Source organism: Fusarium redolens (genome assembly GCF_020744475.1).
Source record: "Fusarium redolens strain MPI-CAGE-AT-0023 chromosome Unknown BKA55scaffold_11, whole genome shotgun sequence".
Lineage (NCBI taxonomy): Eukaryota > Fungi > Ascomycota > Sordariomycetes > Hypocreales > Nectriaceae > Fusarium > Fusarium redolens.
In genome coordinates, this window is record NW_025763674.1 from 503,371 (window position 1) to 525,856 (window position 22,486).

Sequence of the window (22,486 nt, forward strand, 5' to 3'; positions counted from 1 at the left end):
GCTCGCTGAAGAAATTCGGGACATTTATATGCCAAGTGAAAGGCATTCACTTAATATAAAACACCCACGTAGGATTGTTAACATACTGAAGTTCAAAGGAGAGCCTAGAAGTGACTGATGCATATACAACCGGAGAAAGCGAGTGTATAATTCACCCAGCCTTTGTAGGCTGTCTACTCCCAGCTTGAAGTGATGCACATGTGGCTCGCGCTGAGTACAGGGTATAAAGGGAAACAGTAACAGACACAGTCTTCCTTATAAGAGTTCAATATTAAAGAGAGGAAGAGACTTGAATATGTAGTCTTGCTCGACAAAGGCTGCATTGTCGTAAGTTGAGGCAAACAATATGGTGTTGATCGTCAGACCCCAGTCCTTCAAATAGTCACATGGTTAATTACAGATCTATCCACAGGCTTTAAGTATCTTTCCCCAAGAGTTTGGACTGTTGAGTTACTGTTTAGCTTTGGTTCTCACTCAATCTCCAGAGCAGGGGTCATGTGGAGGAGAGTTCCAAGAGGGGGACCAGACATTCACTCATAGCTACGTCGCAAGACCAAGTTCTACCTCTCATGGCCAATAGCCCTTGTTATTAACTTAGTACTACCTATTTGTTAAGACTATATGTATCGCCTAGTCTAACAGTAGTAAAGGGGCTTGTCTCCGCTCCGACCTCGACCTCGACCTTGACCTTGTGAAGTAGCACCTGAAAGATTGTGGTGCTGAGTTGTGTTGTCCCTGCTGAAGGACGACCCAGGACCACCACTTGCCTTGGTTATATATCTCTCATCTCTCTTTTCGTTTCGTGTCATGCCAGTGTCATTACTTCTTCATTCGAGCTCTAGTACATGGCTTCATAGATGTAAGAGTTGTAACAGAGGTTAAGTGAGAAGACACAAAGATTAATATCCATAGACCCAAGAGGCGTTTTGAAGTCGTAATTGTAAGTAAACTCAGTGGTTCACGTCCATTAAGGTGTTACACGAAGCTTGTTGTGGGCCAGTGCTTGCTAGTCTACGGTGTTGCTTTGTTTCCGAGGACAGCATTCATGCAACAAAGGACCAAATTTTACGCAAATGGCATTCACTTCACTACGTCTGAAATTATATTGAAGCACATTTCTTCCTTCATATGTCTGTCAAGGGTGATAACTAAACATAAGAAAGCTCACATCGACGATATCTTTCCTTCAAAACCTACCCTATTGTAAGTGCAAGTCGGACAAGCCGAGCTTCATAATTACAACTATGCCCAAACTCACATACAATCCCTTCTAATATGATACTGATATATATACAAAGGTCCATCTCTTCTTCCTTGATGTTTTGATGGAGCTATCACTTAGTATTTGCGCAGTTCCCGTAACTGCTGTGTGACGCCTTCGTCAAAGACGCGCAACAATGGCTCGAAGAACAGTACATTTTAAGGTAGGACGCCTTCAAACAAACCAAGACACTAATTTCAATTAACTAAAGGTATATTATGTAGGTCTAAACAACTCTTGGGGGTTGTTTCTCTAACAGCTAGCACACACGGGATGCCATCGGAGAAGGACACATTGAACAGCATCGAGGCTCATTGATCACTCCATGTTACTCTTCTTTTCATGCAGCTGGGTTGTTATATTTCTTTTTATGCATTCATTTGACGTGAGTACAATTTCTCTTCCTTGAAAATCGTGGGCGGCTTCAACAGCCTCTTCTCAGCAGGTTCGCCGTGATACAGCCAAACATCACAAGTACCGGCCTCCTTTCAAGTCAAGCACTAGACGTGCACAATAGTTTAAGAGATGTGGACTACCCTACGGTGCTCTTACAATATGCAAACATTTTTTTAAGACAGTTAGTGATTGCGTTGTATCAGACCACAGTCAAAGTCTCTTACTGTCCTCAGCATCTCGCTCTCGCTCTCGTATTCAAGCCTAAGGTTAGGCCTAAGTCAGACTATTGAGCAACACATTCCTGAGCATATGCTCGTCGACAGAAACAGGTACACCGCCAAAGAGCCTCAACATGACATCCAAGTGTGCATGCTGACTGACGAATGACGCTCTCGAAATCTGTAACAGATGCATGACACCTGTATGGCATTTTCTACGTTTCGTGCCTCATTTCTTCTGCTTAAGTGTCAAGTTGAGACTCGTCAACTCTGTAGCGGTGAACAATTGAATGCCTCATGAACAGACGTTCGCAAAACAACGTTCACCACGTCCTCCGCAGCGCAGATGCAAGTATCTCTGGTTTTGGAAGTTGACTGCAGACGCAGTAGCATCGCCCTCAAGAGAGGGGAATATTCATGTGCGTATTAAGCAGAGTCCTCAACGAAAGTAAAAAACTGCCCATTTGGTGATTGCGCATTTGCCTTCGTTCCATATGTGAGGCTATAGAACGAACAGGATGCCCTCCTTTCTGCTGTTGAGATGGCGGTGAGCAAAGTCGTTGCATTGTGAACAATCCAATCACAGACGATAGCACGCAATGTCTCACATTGAGGTTAGATTTGCGAGGTTTGATCTTGGAGGATCCCCTTCTCATTTGCATAAGGCGAGTGATGCACATGATACATTGAAGGGAACTGGGTTTGAAGATTTGACGAGGGGTTGATCTGGGAGACTTGGAGTTACCCCATTGAGAAGTGTAGACTGATTGGGAGGTTCGGCAGGCAAAGAAATGCAAGTTTGACCATGCAGCCTCGTTCTGTAGATCAGGGCAGATGGAGCATTGCATCCGCCCCATTCGTGCAGTAACTTAGGGTAGCAACACATCCATCCAGTAATCTGACGACTTCAGTCTTGTACTTTAGATTGAGACAGTCCATCACAGTACTAAACTCTGTTCAGAATTAGTTGCTCTAGTACAACGCACGCAGGCATACGACAATTAACTCACTGGAAGGACCTGGAGGCTAGAGAAGCGAAATAACAGACCCGATCTCAGCGGATACCCCAGTTGACACTCCCGTGTCTCACCAGACTCCAGATGCCGCCCACAAGGCAAGGCAAGACAAGACAAGAGCAAGACCGGGAGGGCGAGTACGGGTCACGGATAGACGATTGCCAAGCAAGATTGATGGTCCTGTCGGCTTCTCTTCCTCATCCCCGTCCCCTATATCCGTAACCAGCAGTGTCCCCTCCGTTGCTGGACAGCACAGTACAGTAGGGAATAATATGCAGCAGCCTCAAAAGGGAAATACCGTCAATGCACTCTTCCCGCCCTAGACCAACGAGCTTAGCCCCGCGTAGCGCCATCCAATATCTCCGCTAGACCACATGGCCTCTCCATTCAGAAGCCTCACCTGAGCCTAGCCTTGTCCATCAGAGCAGTAGCGTGCGGTGGGAGTTCTCTTTTCTCCACAGTCCGATGTGATATGGGTTTTTTTTTTACTGTAAGCGACGCGATGGCATTAAAACAAAAGAGACAACAACGGGATTAGACTAAATGTGAGAGATCGGCACGCCATGCGAAATTACTGGGATCCCCACACGGATGTGAACCTATGATAGGCTTGGTCCTTTAATATGCAGACCATACGTAGATGAACATGGTTCTTTTGCTGCAGCTTTTGCTTTTTCGAGAGCTAAAAGTTCATAATGCCTTTTCTTTTCTTACTGGGCGCGCTCAGGCCGCCCGCTCTAATGTGGTTGACTTTGCGATCACCCATAACGAAGAACTTGGGGTCAATTTGCGTTTGACTCGTGCCGAATGTCGGTCTGAAAGATGCACTGTCAAAGCGCGATTGAGTTCGTCCAGAAGGATGGCATCTTTGCCCTTGTAGAGCCTCAACATTTCGTTAACTAGCCTGTCAGTAGATACAGGGATGTTGTTCAAATTTGCCAAGACAAAAGATTACGGATCAGCTATGGCTACCTTCCTTGGACTATCTTCTTATTGCTGCCTAATCATTGACTGGGAGTCTCCTTGTTAACAGTTGACAACTACTGTGCAAGGAAGCCCCTTACTACAGATACTTTGTAATTGGTCTTGATGATTCAGGAATATCGTATTCGTCTTGCAGCCTTGTACCTGCAGCGTGTTATCCAAGAACCAGGTCTACACCCATAACGCCTTTTGAAAACATCAAGATCATTTCAATTGCCAAATTCATGGCAACTCAGTTTCAGACAAACCGAGCTTGTCTTGAGAATCTGGGAACATCAGAAATTGATGATCAGACCACCTGGCCAGGTTTGAGATATACATGTTCGCATACATGCATGCAGACACAGTATCATCGAGCCTTGTTACTCAATGTTTTTATCATCACGCCAAGTGTTTCTTAGTCGTTGAAGACCTTATATGTTGCCTTCAAATTGTTTGAGTCTAAGTATCCCTTCTCAAAATCATGTCAAATTCATCTCAATATCCCACATGGAAATGGACAAATCAAGATCCATCATGGATCTGCTACAGTGTTCACCATCAGCGAAACAGTTCGAGATTGCCGAGAAACAAGAGGTGGCAATCCAACGCAATCTCTTGTACTTATCTCATCTAAAGTCGGGATGCAACTCAAGATCGTGTCTTGTACCAAAGATAGTGATTAAGATACGTCATTTCGGAGAATCTCCTGTTTGGAAACTGCAGAAGCAATTCGCAACGCCCAAGAAAGTGTTTGCTTGCTTTTGTTATTTTTATGATGAAGGATTCATGCTTGCCAGAAGCAACTTTGTGGTTCACTCTGAAGCCTTAATTGTAAGAGATTATAGGTGTGTAGATATGTAATATTTGATATATCAGAATGATTACCTAGATGAACTGGGGCGATAGGGCCGGCGATCGATAGCCACGCGACATCAGACGTTTTACGGTTCGTCTGCCTGTGGTTTCAAAGACTATTAGGTGATGGACGTGGTTCACAGTGGCTTAAGGGCCGGGTTCCCATTAGCTCAACAGGGGTCGGCTCAACCACACATTTCGTAACCTGGCGCGATCAAGCCAGCTGAGGAACTTGGTCAGATCATTCTTGCCTATGGATCGTTCGAATCACCCCAGATATCAATTCTTTGAAGCGGGCAGCTGCATACCCGACAACCAGGGGCTGAAGGCCTGGTCACCTGAACAGCTTTTCCCGAGGCTGTGGTTGCGCAAGTTCATCCCTTGTTAGCTGCTGCAAGGAGTTATTGTATCGCTGGGCTAGTGAGTTCCCTCTCGCTCAATCTCCTGATATAGGAATTTGTTAATGTATTTGCTTTATCCTGGTTGCGTCTCGTCGGCAAGGGGGATGATTGGAGTTAAGTCTGTCAACTAGCGATTAGAGCTCAATGACTAAAAACAAGCTTGAATCACCAACGCCGAACTGGAAACACTCCCTTCGGATGTATGCAGCAAACCTCAACCTCATCGTTTCGCGGGACGCTTCAGATGTCGTACAGTATGACATGGGACACTTCTGAGTGACTGGCTATAGGGAGGGGGGCGTGTAATATACGTTATAGTAGCGAGGTTCTGCTCCAATGTGGGCTGTGGATAGAGCTAGGATCTGGATCTTGAACAGCATCGCCCCTCCACGGGAGGCTACATGTACATCCAATGTGCCACCAATAGAGTTGTCGGGCATGGCCGGCCATTGAAGGGATCAAGATGGGGTATCCAATCGCTTCTTGGTGTGAAAGTCCAGCAGCTCAGCTTAGTACCTTTTCTTTTTCTTTCGCCGACTCTGTTGCAGGCTGGACCGTCACCGAAAATCCTGGTCCAAGTTGTTGCTTTTGTCTGCAGTATAATCACATCGAACTTCCAGATTTCGGGTCACTGGTTTCACCAGCGGTCTAGTGTTTCTATTTACCATTGACCGCAGTGCGAAACCAATACTTTGACAGTATTGTCTCTCACGCACGCGTAGGTAACGGACTTGGTGTTGGGGTCAGCTCCCTTGAATCAGTCCAGGGTAGCTCTACAGAAGAAAGAGCTGCAAGAGGTTGTACAACCTTGATTGGGATTGAAGCAGTGAGACCAATCGCATCAATTTGACTTCAGGTGCTAGATCTGAGCATGACCTGATCGATGCCAAACATCTCCAGCGTTCCTCATGGGCCGTCAGTGAGCTACAAAGAATTGATAGACGCAACGGCCAAAATAGCAGCATCTGAGACACGATGATAGGATAAACGCAATATCAAGAGCAGAAATGTAGTGCAAGTATCTTGCACGGGCTCCCTTTCTCTTCAACGTCTTCTATCGCATTTGTGCTAGGTACCTCAGCAGGTCGAGTCCTTCGTGATGGAATACCACATTGGGACAACGGAATTGCTTGTGTCAAGGCCGCAATCATAACCTTAAACATGAACGTTGTAAGAACAGGAGCTGTCTCAAGATTGATACCTCAATAGAACTCGTTCAAGACACTACATTCCTTCTTTTCATGAGGTTGCACTTTCTGATTGATATCCGGAATTGAGAAGGCAAAATGGAAACTTGGATGCAAACGGGAAAAAGTGGAGAAAGACCTTCCTCTCCCGGCAGTAACTCCTTCCAACATCATAACTCTGTTTACTGCCTAAGGTAAAGTGCCTAGCAGAATACTCCTCCCTTCCCTTGACTTCAGACGCTGCAGAAAAACTTCATCATTTAACTTCCTAATTATCTTCAATGCCTCAACAACTTCAATTTCTCTCAATAATGCCTCCAATTGATGTGCAGTCGCAAAGGCGTCCGCAAATGGACCTGATTGCGATGTTCAAATCTCTAGTGGAGGTTCTTTATCACTACCTATTTACTGTGCTTGTCAGCAAGCGCCGAGCTTCGATTAATGCCTTCCGCAATGAAAAAGGAAATCTCTATGGGCTTCCGAACCAACATCGGCCTGCAACGCTGGTACTACACGAACAATGCCGTCCCATTGGTAGCTTGATCGACACACAAGCACGCACTTCTCTAGAGGCGCAGTCATGTACAACCACACCACGCTGTCCAGAACGAGGGAGACGGCGCGATAGGCCAGGAAGAGGAAGAGACGACGTTAGGGAAAGTGCCAGATCTGTAATGTGCGATGTGCGATGCGTGTGCAACATGGCCTGCATGATCTCAGAGAACCACCAACCTCATCGGCGCCAGCCCTCGCTCGCTTGTTTCCCGCCTGCAATGCACACATCCTGCTCAATTCGTTGCTCCAGATTTACAGCAGCGGGAAACGTATTCCTTTTCTGCCCTCCCTCCGAAGAACTTGGCGGTACGGGATGCATCTCGGTTGGGATACACTGAGCTTACAGTGCAGAGACACAGACAGTTGCTTTTTCGTTCAAGCAAGGAGCATCAATGGCAAGGCATGGAGTTTCTGGAGAAATGATAGCACACATTTTGTTCCCCTGTACACCTGTCTCAGCTTTTGCTACTCAAGCTTTTGCGTGAGGTTGTTGAGGATGCCCTCGGCTTGAGCCGAGAGCTGCAACAAACGATAACAGAGCCATGCACAACCATTGTGCAATACCGTCCCCATGGGCCCTGTTACTAGTCTGAATTCCCGCAAGCAGGACGAATTTCAGTGCCCCTGACCAAGCGTACAACACGAGAGCTTTGTTGTTTCTCCAAAGGCCTTGGACGAGCTCGAAGCATAGCCACATACGCCATGTACTCAATGAGTTATCGGTTGGCTGTTTCGAATTTCACCGACGCTTCGGCTGATGCTCAAAACAACTCTGGGCTGTTCAGGTCTACTGGGGTGTTGCTCCAATCTCCAGAAACGAACATTAGATCACTGACGGAACAAAGAAGCATTGGAGCAATCACCCCTACTCGCTCAATACCTATTTTGCAGACTTGACAATCCTTATCACGTAGGCCGAATCGGCTCCCATTCACCTCAAGCTCACTGAGACATGCATGTGTTCAGGACCTGGAACAGTGTACTGTAGCTGTCTGGCCCTGGTTATCGGGATGGTTTCAACTGAGCACCCCGTCAAAATCTCAACACATGGAGCTGGTCCCGCCAATGCGTCGTCGTATCTCAGACAGAGACGGTGAATCCTTGGAACAGGAAGCCTCAACTCGCATGCTGGAGTTAAAGCATATGTGACTCAAAGTGCGGGTTGGGACAAGCAAATCTGTGGAACGTCGCTGAAGATGTCTTACAGGCTACCGTGCAACAACTGTGAAGCGAAGTCATGAGCCATAATTCACATTGCCCTATGAGCTCTCCCGTCCAAGTCGACTTGGTACATCGTAGGCACTCAACCACTATGACGGAGTGGAATCCGGAGGAACAAGGCGGGGTAGAGAACAAGATATGTTTCGCCTCTACGAGCGTCGGGTTGAACGATTGCCTCCTGGATTTGCTTCGGACAACCGCCTCACCACGTCAGAATCCAAGCCAGAGGTTTGGACAGTCAACCTAGCTGCGAAGGGATCTTGACCTTGCGTCCGAAAGTACCACCTGAAGATGTTCTGGAAAGCATAGTCTCGGGCGATATCATCAACAATGATGTTTTAAAGCAAACATTATAACATCACACTGAAATGCTAAAGCATGTTCTCAGGTACTGACCGAAGAGATTCGGGTTCTTGGGCCCCAGAGGTGTGTGGTGGGGAGCGGGTGCAAGGATTTGACGCTAATCAAGTCCCAACTTCGTTACCTCAGGGGCTGTGACAACACGCCAAAGCCCTTCGTTACAGTGAAGAGGCCTGATTGGTCTCCCTGATCCAATACTTGAATTGATTCGCGCCGTCCACCAAGCACTTTATGTCTGCTGTAAGGCGGTTCCCTTGCGAGCGGCCCGCGTGCCATGTTTATCACTAGCATCCCAATAGCACATGCTGCAGGATCTCACAACTCAGTTGGGCCAGTCTTGCTTGCTCGCTTGGTCAATCAGCAGGTCTGAGTACAGCTAGATGCTACAAGCAAGGACGATCCTTACGGCTACTGTTGCACCCCTGAAGTGATAACCCCGGTTCCCTGTGCAGATCGCACACCCACACCTTCTCTCCAGGCCGGCTCGAGCTCTGAACCTTGATGCTGTGAGCTATGGGAAACGTCAAGCAGAAGAAGCAGTGCGATATTCCCTTGGCTTTTCCGTTGAATGTCTGAGAACCTTTCAAGAGCCGAGGTGGCGTTCGTTCAAAGGTTTTCGTTCAACCTAGCCCTGGTAGTGTCATGCTACATCAATCACACCCCCGGCAACTGGCAATTGGAGAAGGAACAATACACCTGCTAGATGCCTTCTCAGTCGCGAGACTGAAAATTACGATTCGAGCCGCTCAATTCTGCTTATTGAATCGCGCAGTTTTGGTTTACCTGGCTCGCTTGTTTCCCATCAGACATTCAGGTGTTTGATCGGGCGTAGCTCGCACAGGACACCCCTGTCCGTGGCGTTGCGCGCTTCTCGACTGCGGGTATTAGGCAATTACTTGCATATATGTGTAAATTGCCATGATGGGGACACAAAACCAGTGGCTGTTGTCAATGGCAAGTGACGAGGTTGTATAAGATAAGTGGCACTCCCCTTTGAGACTTCATGTGCATACTTGCCTTGAGTCAAATAAACAAACAGCTTGACAGACGGAAATCTATTATACCATAATTCCACTCAATCATCAGATCGTATTTCCGGCTCTAGTCTCCGCCAAAATTCAGCCGGGCAAGGATTCCATTACGTTTGCCAGGGCATACCGAATTAAGGAAGTTGACTTGGAATGGGTCTGGCAACTGATGGCATGCGCTTGGCTACAGTTACTGACATCTCTTTTACCCAAGGTCGAGTCAGCTATTGTATCTGTTAACGAACAAGGGCTATCATCTTTTACTCGAATTACCACCTATACTGAAGAGGTATGGTTCAATATGATCTTTTGGGGCTTCTGAGTTCGCTACTTCCACCATGGCCATCCTCTTTGGTTATTTTCTTATTGTTCTTCCCCGCTTTATAACTCGTATCAACGGCCCATGTCGCTCCTCAGCTTCGTCCAAGAGTCGACGGCAGTGGCGTTTTGTGTGCTTCCAAGTCTCTTGACTGTGAGAGAGACCGCGACGCCAGTGTGAGAAGCTTCAATGATCACCTTGACGACCCATGCATCCCTTTGGCTTTCCCTTCCTTTTATCCCTTGCCCCACGCTTTTACTCCACCAGCGCGATAGAATTGCACAATTAGCCCGCAATTGTTTGGCCATTTGGCGTCAACTCACGAGCCTTCATATCAATCTACGAAGGAATGAAAGGCCTACCGTAGGAACCAGGGGCTTTGACAGAATGTTCACATACGCACAAAAAGCAAAAACGAGACTAATTGAAATGGAGTTGACAGATTTGACTCAGAAGAGTGCCGAAAAGACGATCACTGATCATCCTATACAAGCGGACCAGGATCATATTTTGATCAGGTTTAATCCTTGTTCAGCGACACGGAATTCCAGCACCCCCGGCGAGCAAGAGTTAAGCCCGTCCCGGGCTTCGCTGACGATTGCACGCCTAGTCTGCCTGGCGCATCCTCACCTTGGGTATCGACTGAAGTGGTGGTCGATAAAGTTGAATCGTTGACGCGAATACGGTCGATTGATGTGTGTGGTGGTCTGTTGATTCAAAAGCTTTTGCTCTTTTGGTGACTGATCATCGGGACAAGATTGTTGGAGGCTAAGCTGAACAGCGAGCTCCATCGCAATTTCGCTCCGCGGTGATCTGAAAGATTGAAATTTCAGCGGTCCGCTTCCGAAGATCTCTCTTTCAAGCTTGCTTTTTAAGGTGAGTTGTGTATGGTTCTGATCTGTTTCTGTATCAACCCTGGTCTGCCGGCTGCAACATCCTGTTCTCGCATGCTGTATGAACTTTGGGGGTCTGTCCTACTAAGAAATATGCCCCCCAACGAGTAGTTAGGAATTCACAAAGGAGAGAACAAATGGAGACGGGAAGACGGGAGCGGACCCAGTACGGTTAGGACCGCACCTTTCTGGGATGGGACCCTCTTTTTATCCCTTGAGTCTTTCCTCCCTTGAAGCCCGTGGGTTCCACGGCTATTACTGGATAGCGCTCTTCAGCCCCTACAAACGATCTTGGCTGGCCCTTGATATCCAGCTGATGTCGCCTGCGCCGTGCACTATGCACTACCGACACCCTTGCACACCACTATCGATTCCCTTGTCGAAGCGTAACATCATCGCGGACCAGGCTAACGACACCCCCAGGCTTCCCGATTGACTACCCACGCATTACGCACACATTCCATCGTTCAGGCACGTTACAAACCGTTCTTTTATTTTTAATTTGGCTTCTCAAGTTCTTGCCTTTTTTTTTTTTTTTTTTTTTTTTTTGCGCTTCAGCTGAGTTGCACAATACCAAGAAAAGATATCCCTTTGAGGCTAGTGTGCCTCCTCTCCTTGCGTTCATCTCCTGCTCCCGACCTCTTTTTCTTGAGGCCGTTTGATCACGGACGGTCCCAACGTCCCATCAAAGGGGGTGCATCCAGGTTCTTCGTCGTCAATGCTGCCACGGGTTTGTGGTGTCTCCTTATTGCCGCCATGGCTTACCATGATAACATGGGTCCTGGAGACTTCGGGATGCTTGTGGGTAGATGTTAAAGCAGCAAAGGCCTTCTCGGGGTAGCACATGATAGATTATATGTGAGCACCAGTCAAGTATCCCAAGTCATGCCTCCTGAGGACTGGCACACAGAAGCAACTCAGATCGAGCTTCACCACCATTTCCCGAACCCATGATACATCCCCTCCCCACCTGTTGACGCTGCCATCACCCTTGCAGGAGGCTTTGAGACACTTGAGGATCTGGCATAACGGCCAAGGTGGTAGATTGCTAGCCTCCGCAGATGCCACAACCACGGCATTTCCCTCCAGCATTGCCTAGCTCCTTTGCTGTAGCCAGCGTTGCCACTACTGCAGACTGGTTCTGTATGCAAGTTCATGGTTGTTCCCTCGTCTCCAAAAGCTACTTTCGAGATAGACGAGCGGGGGGCGGGATCGCCAGGCAGGGTCCCGCAGACTCGACTTGACAATGTCCAAGGCCAAAAGCAACCAGACGGCGCCTTTTCCTCCCTCCCTCCCTTACCCTTGCACTTCGTCTCCATTTCTCCTCTAGTCAAGGTGTTCCCCATCTTCATTGGCTTCCGTCAGGAAGGGATGGAATAGATACATCAATCCATAAGCTCAAGCTACTGGTTTTGTTTCGCCCTTTCTTCCTTGCCTCCCCGCCCTTCGGCCCAATATCTTTTCAAAAACATCTGAATCATCACCATCTCCCCTTGATGCAGGGCAATATTTTGCATACACAAGTCCAACTTTCCAAAAGAAATGCTCTCTCATGTTTCGTCTCCCTCATCTGCCTCCGACACCTGCACCAACACTCTTTGTCAAGGCTCTGAAGTTCCCAAATCTAAGTCAAGTCACTTACCCGCACTGAACCATCTACCCGTCTGTCTGTCTCTCTTCCACGCCCTAGCTTCAATCCGAGCAAGTCGGATCCATAGGCTCGCGGGATCTCTCGTGAACACAGCGATGTCCTGAAGCTGAACTGACCAACAACAGCCTCATACGCCCTTGCAGCTGAACGACGTGTATTACAACCTTGTAGACATTCGTTTGACCCTTAGTCTCAGTTTGTTCCTGTTGATCGCAATTGAAAACTGGTCTGCAAGGTACGCAATATGTTAATGCTACGAAGCTGTGTTGCTCGAAGCACAACAACCAAGGTGGCAAGCCCACGCCATCATCCCTCCTAGTACACAGCAAAAGACCAAATCTGACAGAGTCTCCAGGAACATTCGCTCAACGGCCATCTTCAACAAGCTATCCTTACACTATCCGTTTATTTGTTTTCTTCTATAAGGTATTTATATCAACATTGCCACGCATACCTGAGCACCCTAACCTGACCTTCCCGCGTCAAAGAGTTCACTACCCCAGGTTGAGTATCATTCTCCCTCTACTGAAGAGGCTTCTGCAACTAAGAGCAAGGAAATCTGCCCTTTTGGAATGCAAGTGTCTTTGGACTGGATTGGAATCAAGATTACCCCTCTCAGTTTCTTGCAGCTCTCCAGTAGAATCCCCGCCATTCACCTCGTCTGTCTCAAAGCGCCACTTCCAGGACGCAAAAGCAATTCAAGGGAGAGCCTGACCGACAACACTAAGCATTCAACGGCATCATCACTGTATATTACTGCATGCTCTGTGCTAGATCAAATCTACGAGAGTCAAGACTCGTACATCAATCATTGTCTTGGTCGACCCAGACCCGCTGCATAAGACCTCGTCGAGACCTGGTTTTAACTACGACCGCGACTACTTCTGTCCAAGACAACTGGTCAACATTCTCAACTCGCCTCCCTGAACCAAGAACCATTTTCTATCGTTCTCCCTTCCCAGCAGCTTGAATGTCTACTGTCAAGTTCCAGTGTCCTCCCTACAAGCTTTTTGAGGTGAGTCGTAACTTAGACCTTGTTCCAACCCTCCCATGACAAACGGACCCCTTTTGTTCTTCGACGCCGCCCACGAGTCTTCAAAGCGTTTCTCTTTTGTCTCCTCTTATCGACTTCTGCTGTCTTTCAACGTCTCGCCTCTATAGTGTTTTGGGAGCTCAACACTGACATCGACAATCCATAGCCTGACTACCATCCGCAAAAGCCCATCATCGTAGGAGTTGACGACAGGCTTGAATCGCCTGACACGATCGAGCTTCGTTACGAAGAAGCTGCCCGAGCAGAGACCGGGGGAGACCCACGAGGGGACTCCCCTCCTAGGCTCTTAGAGATGGCGACTTACACCAAGGCCCAGCTGCCTTCCATGCATGGTAAGTCAACAGATCCGAAGCTCAATGGCACAGCCTATGAGAGACTGGAGTCAATAATATATTATATCCGAGTCATCTTAGGACTGTTAGAGCAGCTTTGTTGACAAGATCCCGAAATGAACTTCGCTAACACAATATCAGCTGGTTACGATGTGGCCCGATACCAAGATGCAGGCTATGAACAGTACTCTACGCAGACCTACCCGACTCAGCAACAATCCGACAAGTTTGCCCACTTGAACCAGCAATCTTTTGCATCAAACAGTGCCGCCGTGGCACAGTATATGCCTTCTGGCCCTGCAGTTCTATCATGCCAACCCGCAACGGGCATTTTTGGCACCAAGGTCTATGTCAAGCTCTCATCTCAATACGACTTGTTCTCGTTATCTACTCCGATTCCAACGTGGTTTTTGGTGTTCGGATCTGAGAAGTGCTCTGCTCAAGACGTCTCTCGAGATATACAAGAGGGGTCAGGGTTTATCTACACTTGCAGTGGAGATGCCCCTCAGTTTTTGGTCACAAACTGTGCAAACAGTAATGTGCCGTTGTCACTCGTCCTCGACGGTCCTTCTGGAGAAGAAATTTCTCGCATTCCCGTTGGTACTTTTCAGTATCTCGAAGGGTCGGGGGATGACATCACGAGGTCGACTAAGATGCCTAAGCATGAGGACGCGGCACCTGCCACTACGATCGATCAGCCGAGTACCTCACCCAAAGGTGAGCCTCAGCTACCATCAGAGCCTGGTACAAATACCTATGAATATCCACCTCAGCAAGGACAATATGCCAATACATTCCCGCAAGCAAACAACGACATGATTAGTACTTACAATAGAAGCACGAGCTTCACGGATCCTCACTACCATCGGCGTCCAACGGCTGGATGGAGCCCTTATCCGAGCACGCTGGGCAGCACAGGGAGGGGCCCAGGTGGATTGGATACTTCCTTGGTTGGACGTCCGCCTTTGACACCCTTGGGAATGTCGTCTCCGTCTCACTCTAACGGCGCTCCCCAACTTGTCCGAACTAGCACCATCACTGCCAATGCTGGAAACAACACAAGTTACCATCCTATCTCGCTTTATTCTGGCAAGGCAGTTTTGAAGATTTCAGGCAAGCTGGAATCGATGGCCGAGAACTGGACATCAGAGGAATGGGCCAACCGTCGTCGGATTGTCCTCTTCCGTAAGACACAGAAGGGGTCGACTGTGAACGCTACCTGCCAACCGGTAAGCGTCAATGAGCGACCAACCAACAGCATCTGCATATCATGCATCTGGTGGGCCGAAAAGGGCGAGTGCTATGTCACATCGGTCGACACTATCCACCTTCTCGAGCAACTTGTCGCAGCGCCGAACCGTTTCAGTGTCGAGGAGAAGAACCGTATTCGCCGTAACTTGGAAGGATTCCATCCGCAGACAGTTTCCAAGGCCAAACCGGATAGTGAGGAGTTCTTCAAGATCATTATGGGCTTTCCTAATCCCAAGCCCCGCAATATTGAGAAGGACGTCAAGGTATTCCCATGGAAAATTCTTGAGTCTGCCCTCAAGAAGATTATCGGCAAGTACAGCGTTAATCCCAGCACGCCGGCCCCTCCCCCCATGATGAGCCAGTCCAACGGAGGGTATGCGCCTTTACCCACGCCTCCAGGACAAAGCATGGCCCCAGCTCACCCTGATGCTCATACGCAATACTCGCTCCCTCAGCATCACGACTCGATACCTTCCCCGCGATCACTGTCAGGCTCTCAAACTAGCTGGACACCGTACACTACGGCGCCTGGATACTCTACAGCTGCATCTCGAACACTGAGCCCTGGTTTTCGTCACCACAGCCCGCAGCAACCGCCTCTGCGTATCAACACAACACCCCTGCCAGCGGTTTCGACCTACGACAGCCGAAGCGGAGGATATGGAACAAGCGGTTTGCACACCCCGCTGAGCCATCACCCACCGACTGCAACTCCTCCTCGATGGGACCCAACGCCTGCAACATACCCAGAAGGCTATCCCAGCCTGACATCACAGACAGCTCAGCCAGTGTATGGTGCAGCGGGATATGCGGAGCCTGCACCAAGAGCATGAAAGGGCTGTGGCGCTCTGTCGCCTAGGTCATCATCGGATGACCATTGAGTGCCCCGCGGGCCTTCTATCTCGTGTTGATGGCTTAGTTGTGTCGGGAGGTTGTATCGAGCAGCCTCGTGAACATTGGAGGAGGGTCGTGGGGGATAGTCAGGTGTTGTGGCGCACGCCAATGGCGGCGTCCAACGAGACACCACCTTGTCTCGAAGCAGCCCTCCCAGATCCATGTCGGCTCTGAGGTTCCCGTTGATGATGGCGCCATTGGACGTGCAGGTTGTGGCTGGGTGATGCTGTACGCGCCAGGCCCTGTCCCTAAGCTTGACCTAGAGCTCAGGTGAAAGAGCAACCAACAAGACGATCCACGGCTCGGGCGCCAACCTCGGGGAATATCGCAACTCTTTGACCCCCATCCCCATCCTCTTTCTTCTAGCGTGTGCCCGCAGGATGGTCATGCGGTCAAAGCACGGCACTCTACAGTACCATTCAACCACACCCTCTTGCTGGCCATGGATCAATGGAGCTAGAGGCTGGACCCAACCACGACTTGGCGGGTAGATCCGTCGAGCGCAAAGCAGGGATCACCTGTAGGCCTCTGGCCGCCAAACCAATCACGCAACGCCGCACCGCACCATCGACGCCATGCGCCACCTACATAATACAACACTACGCTAGCGCTACACTGCACCAAATGCCCAAGCTTGCGCACGACGTTTCTAGGCGTCATCTTCCATATTCTTTCTTGTTTCATCTTCATGCTTGCTCGGCCTAATAAGGCACACCGTGACATTTCTTTATCTTTCATACCTTTTTCTCGAGGCAGTGACCTCATTTACTAACATGGGTCATGTATGGTAGCATAGACTTGTCGCCTATTCCATGCTTATTTCTTCTTGTTTCTCTTTTCGCTACGGGACTGCGCTTGTTCTCAGGTATCTACACCATAGAGGATTTTATTGGATTGTTTCTGTCTGGATTGGATTGGATGGCTACAGGATAGACGGGATGATGTGACTGGGATTATGGACACGAATGGAATGTTGAACGGAGGTACTATGATGGAATGTCAAGAGGAGATTTACATGGGTTGTTATTATTTATGTCGATTTACCCTAGCTGCTGGGATATATGGTTTGGATGGACTTTGATCAATAGGCATTATACCCTTGTGTGCATTCCTATGGCCCTTGCTCTGTATGGCTATCTCAATCTTCCCTCCTCGGCTTGAGCTTGGTATCGGTTATGTAGAATGGCGTTTTATACCGGCTGGGCAAAGGAATGGACATCATTCTGTGGGCAATTTACCATTAGATAGTGGATAATCATAATCTTAGATGAGTTAAAATCATGGTTAAACTGTGGTGATTCAGTTCCAGGGATGTTAAAGGCATGGGAACGTAACATCCGCACGACATTCCCACGCGGACGTTGCCAGGCCATCATGGGTTACTATCAGGATGCAAAGAATGCTGGGAATGGGCCTATACGAGGCCAGGAAATGAATGAATCGTTGCTCTTGGAGACTCGAATCATTCTCGACCGTTGACTAGGCAGAAGGTGGTGGAGTAAACTTGTCGAATGGCATGTGTTAAAATTGCGCGCGGTCGCTTCAACTAGGGCGTGTCACAAGGTCCCTGCATAAGAGTTGCATTCAGAGGTAGGTATGGTTACTTGATGATAAGCAGCGACTAGTCGATCACTTGAATATGTATGTATTATGTATCATTTTCGGATGGTCGGTCTGCTATCAGATTGCTACTGTAGTATTTCATGACGGTGTATTGCATGCTGAGATGCACCCTTTGAGGGCTAGCGTCTTGTGAAACTCTCAACGGCCGGACGGGACGGAACACATGATTTAGGTTTCGCCTGGCTTGAACGTTGAGTCAGGGACTTTTGACAAACGGTAACTTTACTTTGACGACTTTATTCCTTGATTTAGGTTTGAGTTACAAATGAGAATTCAGGGTGGACCTCGGGCTGCGTTTCTTCCTTGCCTGCCGAGCTCAGTCAGGTATATAGCATAAGCAGTTGAAAGTATAAGTCCATACTGTATCGGTATTCAAATAAAGGAGTTACTATTCGTGGAGTTAGGTCAAGGGATTGAAGAGCTGATGTATCCGCTTTGGCATATGATCTGTTGATTATGACTCGGCTGTTTGCGCGTGGTGGGCAGGTCAGAAGATTCTTTGCCAGCGCAGGCAGCGAAGTCCCCATGAGAACCCCATAGAGATCTACCGTAGCGAAGGATACTTTCGTCTTAACCTAGCTTCTAAAATACGGGCTGAGTCTTTAGAAACACAGTCTTCGAGATAAGCATCGGATGATATCGTCTGGTCTGGGACCATGTAAGTCGCAAGAGGAGCAGTTTCATCTCTTCTATTTCTCCACTTGATGTTTGCGTCCTGAGAAGTTAGGAGCCAGTAACTACACGAGCCTTTATATTACTGATAAATGACTTGCCCAAGTCCTCGACTCCAGAGCTATCATACATACGTAAGAGAGACCTCTGAATCTCTTATAACAACCTACTGGAAACGGGCAAGCTGGATACTTCACGTCAGCGTATAATCACAACTGTTGCTTTATGTTGAAGTTTTTCTCTGATATAGAACGCCATCTTTGTTCATGCGTTTTGTAATTAGAAACAAGAGAAGAAAAGTAGCGGTTTTCAACAGCCGTTAGAGACCGACTCCGGGACATGTCTTGAATTTCTCATCCCAACGCTATGCCCTACCAATCTGATAGTACAGTTTCATATCAAGACATGATGCTACAGACCAGATGGTATTAGTACAAGTGGCACAACAAGCTCAATTCATCGTTACGATCGAGCTGCCTCATACACTTGACTTCAACGTTTTTCAATGCGAATGGCTGGTACAATTATGGGCCATAATGTTGGCATGAATTTGTATAAACCTGGGGTTTCAGCTATCATATAGACTCAAACCACAAACAACTATGAATACATAGATATATTGTATCATCAGTAATATATCTAAGCATCTATTATCGTGATACTTCATGATGCTACATGAATAGCGCGAGCTAATTGGTCAACCCCCGATGCAATCAATTAAAGTCGCGTCACGTAATTAGCCCCTCTACGCGTTCTAACGCGTCGCCCTGTAATAAGCTGCAGCGCCAGGGATGACCCCACACAGCATCCGTGCCTTTGCCCTGGCAACTAAAATCTCCCCTCGACATTCAACAATCAATCCATCTTACCAAGACTCGGTCAACCAAACCATTGCGTGCGTCGTCACTTGTCAACTGATAACCGGTCCAGACGATCATTATATAATTCAACCGCCGCAATGGCTACTCCCTCGAGCGATGCCGGCTTCATGATGTCGGATGCCCCCTCGCGGGCTGCCCAGACCCCTAGACGCAATATGGGCTTCCCCTCGTCTTCCTCAGCGCGCCCACGAGGGCCTCCTTCGGAGAATATGGGAGCCCCAAGTGATGACGAGGGTGATGGATTTGCGGATGATCAGGTTCCACGAAGCTCAAGGATCCCAAATTCTACTGAGATTAGTCGTGTTGAGGACAGAATTGGCCTGCTGGTTCAGGAACACTTTGAGTCTTTTATCGAGAAGTGAGTGCATCTGCGTAGACTCCTTATATACATGGAACGTTGCCTAACCGTTCTCTTTGAAATCAGCTTTGCCGAGGACCCTATCAGCGCCCCGACACCAAGCGCGCCTACACCCAGCGCCGTCACCACAGACAAGTACTATGTCGCCCAAATCAAGGGCATGCGCACATACTCGCTCTCGACATTCTACGTCGACTATAGACATCTGGCTGCATGGGAGAATGGCAGTTTGGCAGACGGTGTTATGCGCCAATACTATCGATTCCTCCCCTTTCTCACCGCTGCTTTACACAACATGATCGCAAAGTACGAGCCTATGTACTTCCGCGAACATCGCCAGCCCACAGCCTCGAGCAACCTCACAACTTCTGCGGCCAGTCATCTCGGCTCTGCCAGCCAGTCCGAGTCGTCACACCGCAAGAATGAGCACCAGCAAACTGACAAGCTCTTCTCTATCGCATTCTACAACTTGCCTCTAGTTTCCAGAGTCCGTGCCCTCCGAGCCGCCAACATTGGCCAGCTTCTTTCTATTTCTGGGACAGTCACACGAACATCCGAAGTCCGTCCCGAGTTGTCTGTTGCTACTTTCACCTGCGAGGCCTGTCGTACAGTTGTGCCAAATGTTGAGCAGACCTTCCGATACACAGAACCTACGCAATGCCCGAACTCGACATGCCAGAACCGCGTGGCCTGGCAACTCGACATTCGTCGTAGTACCTTCGTCGATTGGCAGAAGGTGCGAATTCAGGAGAACAGTTCCGAGATTCCTACAGGCAGCATGCCTCGAACCATGGACGTTATTCTGCGTGGTGAAATTGTTGACCGCGCCAAAGCTGGAGAGAAGTGCATCTTCACTGGTGCTCTGATCGTCGTTCCTGATGTCAGCCAACTTGGTCTTCCAGGTTTGCGACCGACTGCTATCCGCGACGACCGCAATGCGCCTAGAGGAGCCGATGCTGGTGGAAGTGGAATCAGCGGTCTCAAGGCTCTGGGTGTACGTGACTTGACATATCGTCTTGCCTTCCTTGCCTGCATGGTGAACCCAGACACTTCAACATCTGGCCAGTCGGCTGCCAGTGGTGCTACCGATGTTGTCAATGCTTTGACACAGAACACAGCCAACGAGGGAGAGCAGTCAGTGGAAGATGCCCAAGCTGCTGTTCTAGCGTCCATGAACCCCTCTGAAATTGAGGACCTGCGAGCAATGGTCCACGGTGACCATATCTATTCCCGTCTTGTGCAATCTATTGCTCCCATGGTCTACGGCCATGAGGTCGTTAAGAAGGGTCTGCTTCTCCAACTCATGTCTGGTGTCCACAAGAGCACGGCTGAGGGTATGCAACTTCGAGGTGATATCAACATTTGCATTGTCGGTGATCCTTCCACTTCCAAGTCTCAGTTCTTGAAATACGTGTGCTCTTTTGCGCCCCGTGCTGTCTACACCAGTGGCAAGGCCTCGTCTGCCGCCGGTCTTACTGCTGCGGTGGTCAAGGATGAGGAGACAGGAGAGTTTACTATTGAGGCTGGTGCGCTCATGCTAGCAGACAATGGTGTCTGTGCTATTGATGAGTTCGACAAGATGGATATCGCAGATCAAGTCGCCATTCATGAAGCCATGGAACAGCAGACCATCTCGATCGCAAAGGCCGGTATTCAAGCTACATTGAATGCTCGAACCAGTATTCTTGCAGCTGCCAACCCTGTTGGTGGTCGTTACAACCGCAAGACGACCCTCCGTTCCAATATCAACATGTCGGCACCTATCATGTCTCGTTTCGATCTCTTCTTTGTTGTCCTCGACGAGTGTAACGAGCAAGTTGACCGTCACTTAGCAGAGCACATTGTTGGTATCCACCAGTTGCGTGATGAGGCTGTTGAGCCCGAGTTCAGCACAGAACAGCTTCAGCGATACATCCGGTTTGCCAAGACTTTCCGACCCGAGTTCACTGAAGAGGCGAAGGATGTCCTCGTGGAGAAGTACAAGGACCTTCGCGCTGACGATGCCCAAGGAGGTGTAGGCAAAAACTCGTACCGAATCACAGTCCGTCAGCTCGAGAGTATGATTCGTCTCTCCGAGGCTATTGCAAAGGTCAACTGTGTAGAAGAGATCAGCTCTGAGATGGTTGTCGAGGCTTACAACCTCCTGCGACAGAGTATTATCTCCGTCGAGCACGACGATGTTGAGATGTACGACGAAGAACCCGAAGAAGATAGCGAGACGCTTCTCCGTGCCGCTGATGCTGCGTCTGGCCGTGGCCAAGAACACGACGCAGTCATGGAGGAAGACGGCACACAGCCTGGCCGTAGCAGTGTTGCCCCTGAAAGAAGGAAGCAGACCATCACATTCGACAATTACATCAAGATGGTCAATATGTTTGTTCGGCGTATCACTGATAATGAGGTCGGCGTTAAGGAAGGCGTCGATGGTGATGAGTTGGTCAACTGGTATCTCGAGCAAAAGGAGGATGAGCTTCAAGGTGAGGACGATTATCACCGAGAAAAGGCTCTCGCCCACATGGTGCTTAAGAAGATGGTCAAGGTAAGCCACACACATCCCCCTTTTCCAAGATTTATCCTAACTCAAGATTCCAGGAAAACATCCTCATGGCTCTCCGCGGCGAAGGTCTCACAGATGGTGAGGCAAGCTCCTCAACAGATCCCTCCCACATCATGTACATTGTGCACCCCAACTGTGCGATCGAGGAGTTCTAAGCATCTGTCTAAAACAAATGAGAAAGTATAAATGAAAGGGAGGTTAATATGCACGTCATGACTTAACGCCTCGGAAGACGGGCGTTTTAGGAGTTTGTGATACTACATTGTCGACCTGTTGTATCTGATTGTGAGCGACTGTACATCATGGGATGAGTGGAATTTTAGAAGGGGATCTTGTTACGAGGATGTTGAATATGATAGATACCATTAATGTACAAACATTATATGAACAACACATTGCAAACAAGTGTGACATACATACTACGATTACATGCCAACATCATCGCACAGTGATTTACCAGGGACAGTCACTTGAGGCACTTAAGTTCGCGAAATTTGTATGATTGATCAATCGTCTGCCTGACAGAGCCTCGTACGC

At 48.7% G+C, this 22,486-nt stretch overlaps 4 protein-coding genes across 4 annotated transcripts; all 4 read left to right on the plus strand.

The window, feature by feature from the left end:
- The first annotated feature begins 6,388 nt into the window (after nt 1-6,388).
- Nucleotides 6,389-7,259, plus strand: BKA55DRAFT_77516 (uncharacterized protein). Its single transcript, XM_046201623.1, has one exon. It carries the CDS (start codon nt 6,582-6,584, stop codon nt 7,191-7,193), a length of 612 nt encoding a protein of 203 aa, XP_046047411.1. The 5' UTR covers nt 6,389-6,581; the 3' UTR covers nt 7,194-7,259.
- A 2,494-nt stretch (nt 7,260-9,753) lies between these two features.
- BKA55DRAFT_573292 (uncharacterized protein) lies at nt 9,754-10,888 on the plus strand. The gene has a single exon (XM_046193199.1). It carries the CDS (start codon nt 9,973-9,975, stop codon nt 10,456-10,458), a length of 486 nt encoding a protein of 161 aa, XP_046047412.1. The 5' UTR covers nt 9,754-9,972; the 3' UTR covers nt 10,459-10,888.
- Nucleotides 10,889-13,297: 2,409 nt separating this feature from the next.
- Nucleotides 13,298-15,797, plus strand: BKA55DRAFT_515831 (uncharacterized protein; the record flags this gene model as incomplete). The annotated part of the gene is made up of 3 exons (XM_046188038.1): nt 13,298-13,342; nt 13,527-13,713; nt 13,855-15,797. The coding sequence occupies 3 exons, from the start codon at nt 13,298-13,300 to the stop codon at nt 15,795-15,797; spliced, it is 2,175 nt and encodes a 724-aa protein (XP_046047413.1).
- Nucleotides 15,798-19,111: 3,314 nt separating this feature from the next.
- Nucleotides 19,112-22,104, plus strand: BKA55DRAFT_516653 (MCM2/3/5 family-domain-containing protein; the record flags this gene model as incomplete). The annotated part of the gene is made up of 3 exons (XM_046188106.1): nt 19,112-19,392; nt 19,459-21,931; nt 21,985-22,104. 3 exons carry the CDS (start codon nt 19,112-19,114, stop codon nt 22,102-22,104), a joined length of 2,874 nt encoding a protein of 957 aa, XP_046047414.1.
- Between the last annotated feature and the right edge of the window lie 382 nt (nt 22,105-22,486).

What these genes read in the sequence shown, in the direction of transcription:
- BKA55DRAFT_573292 (XM_046193199.1), top strand. Translation starts at nt 9,973, where the DNA reads ATGATCACCTTGACGACCCATGCATCCCTTTGGCTTTCCCTTCCTTTT.
- BKA55DRAFT_77516 (XM_046201623.1), top strand. Translation starts at nt 6,582, where the DNA reads ATGCCTCAACAACTTCAATTTCTCTCAATAATGCCTCCAATTGATGTG.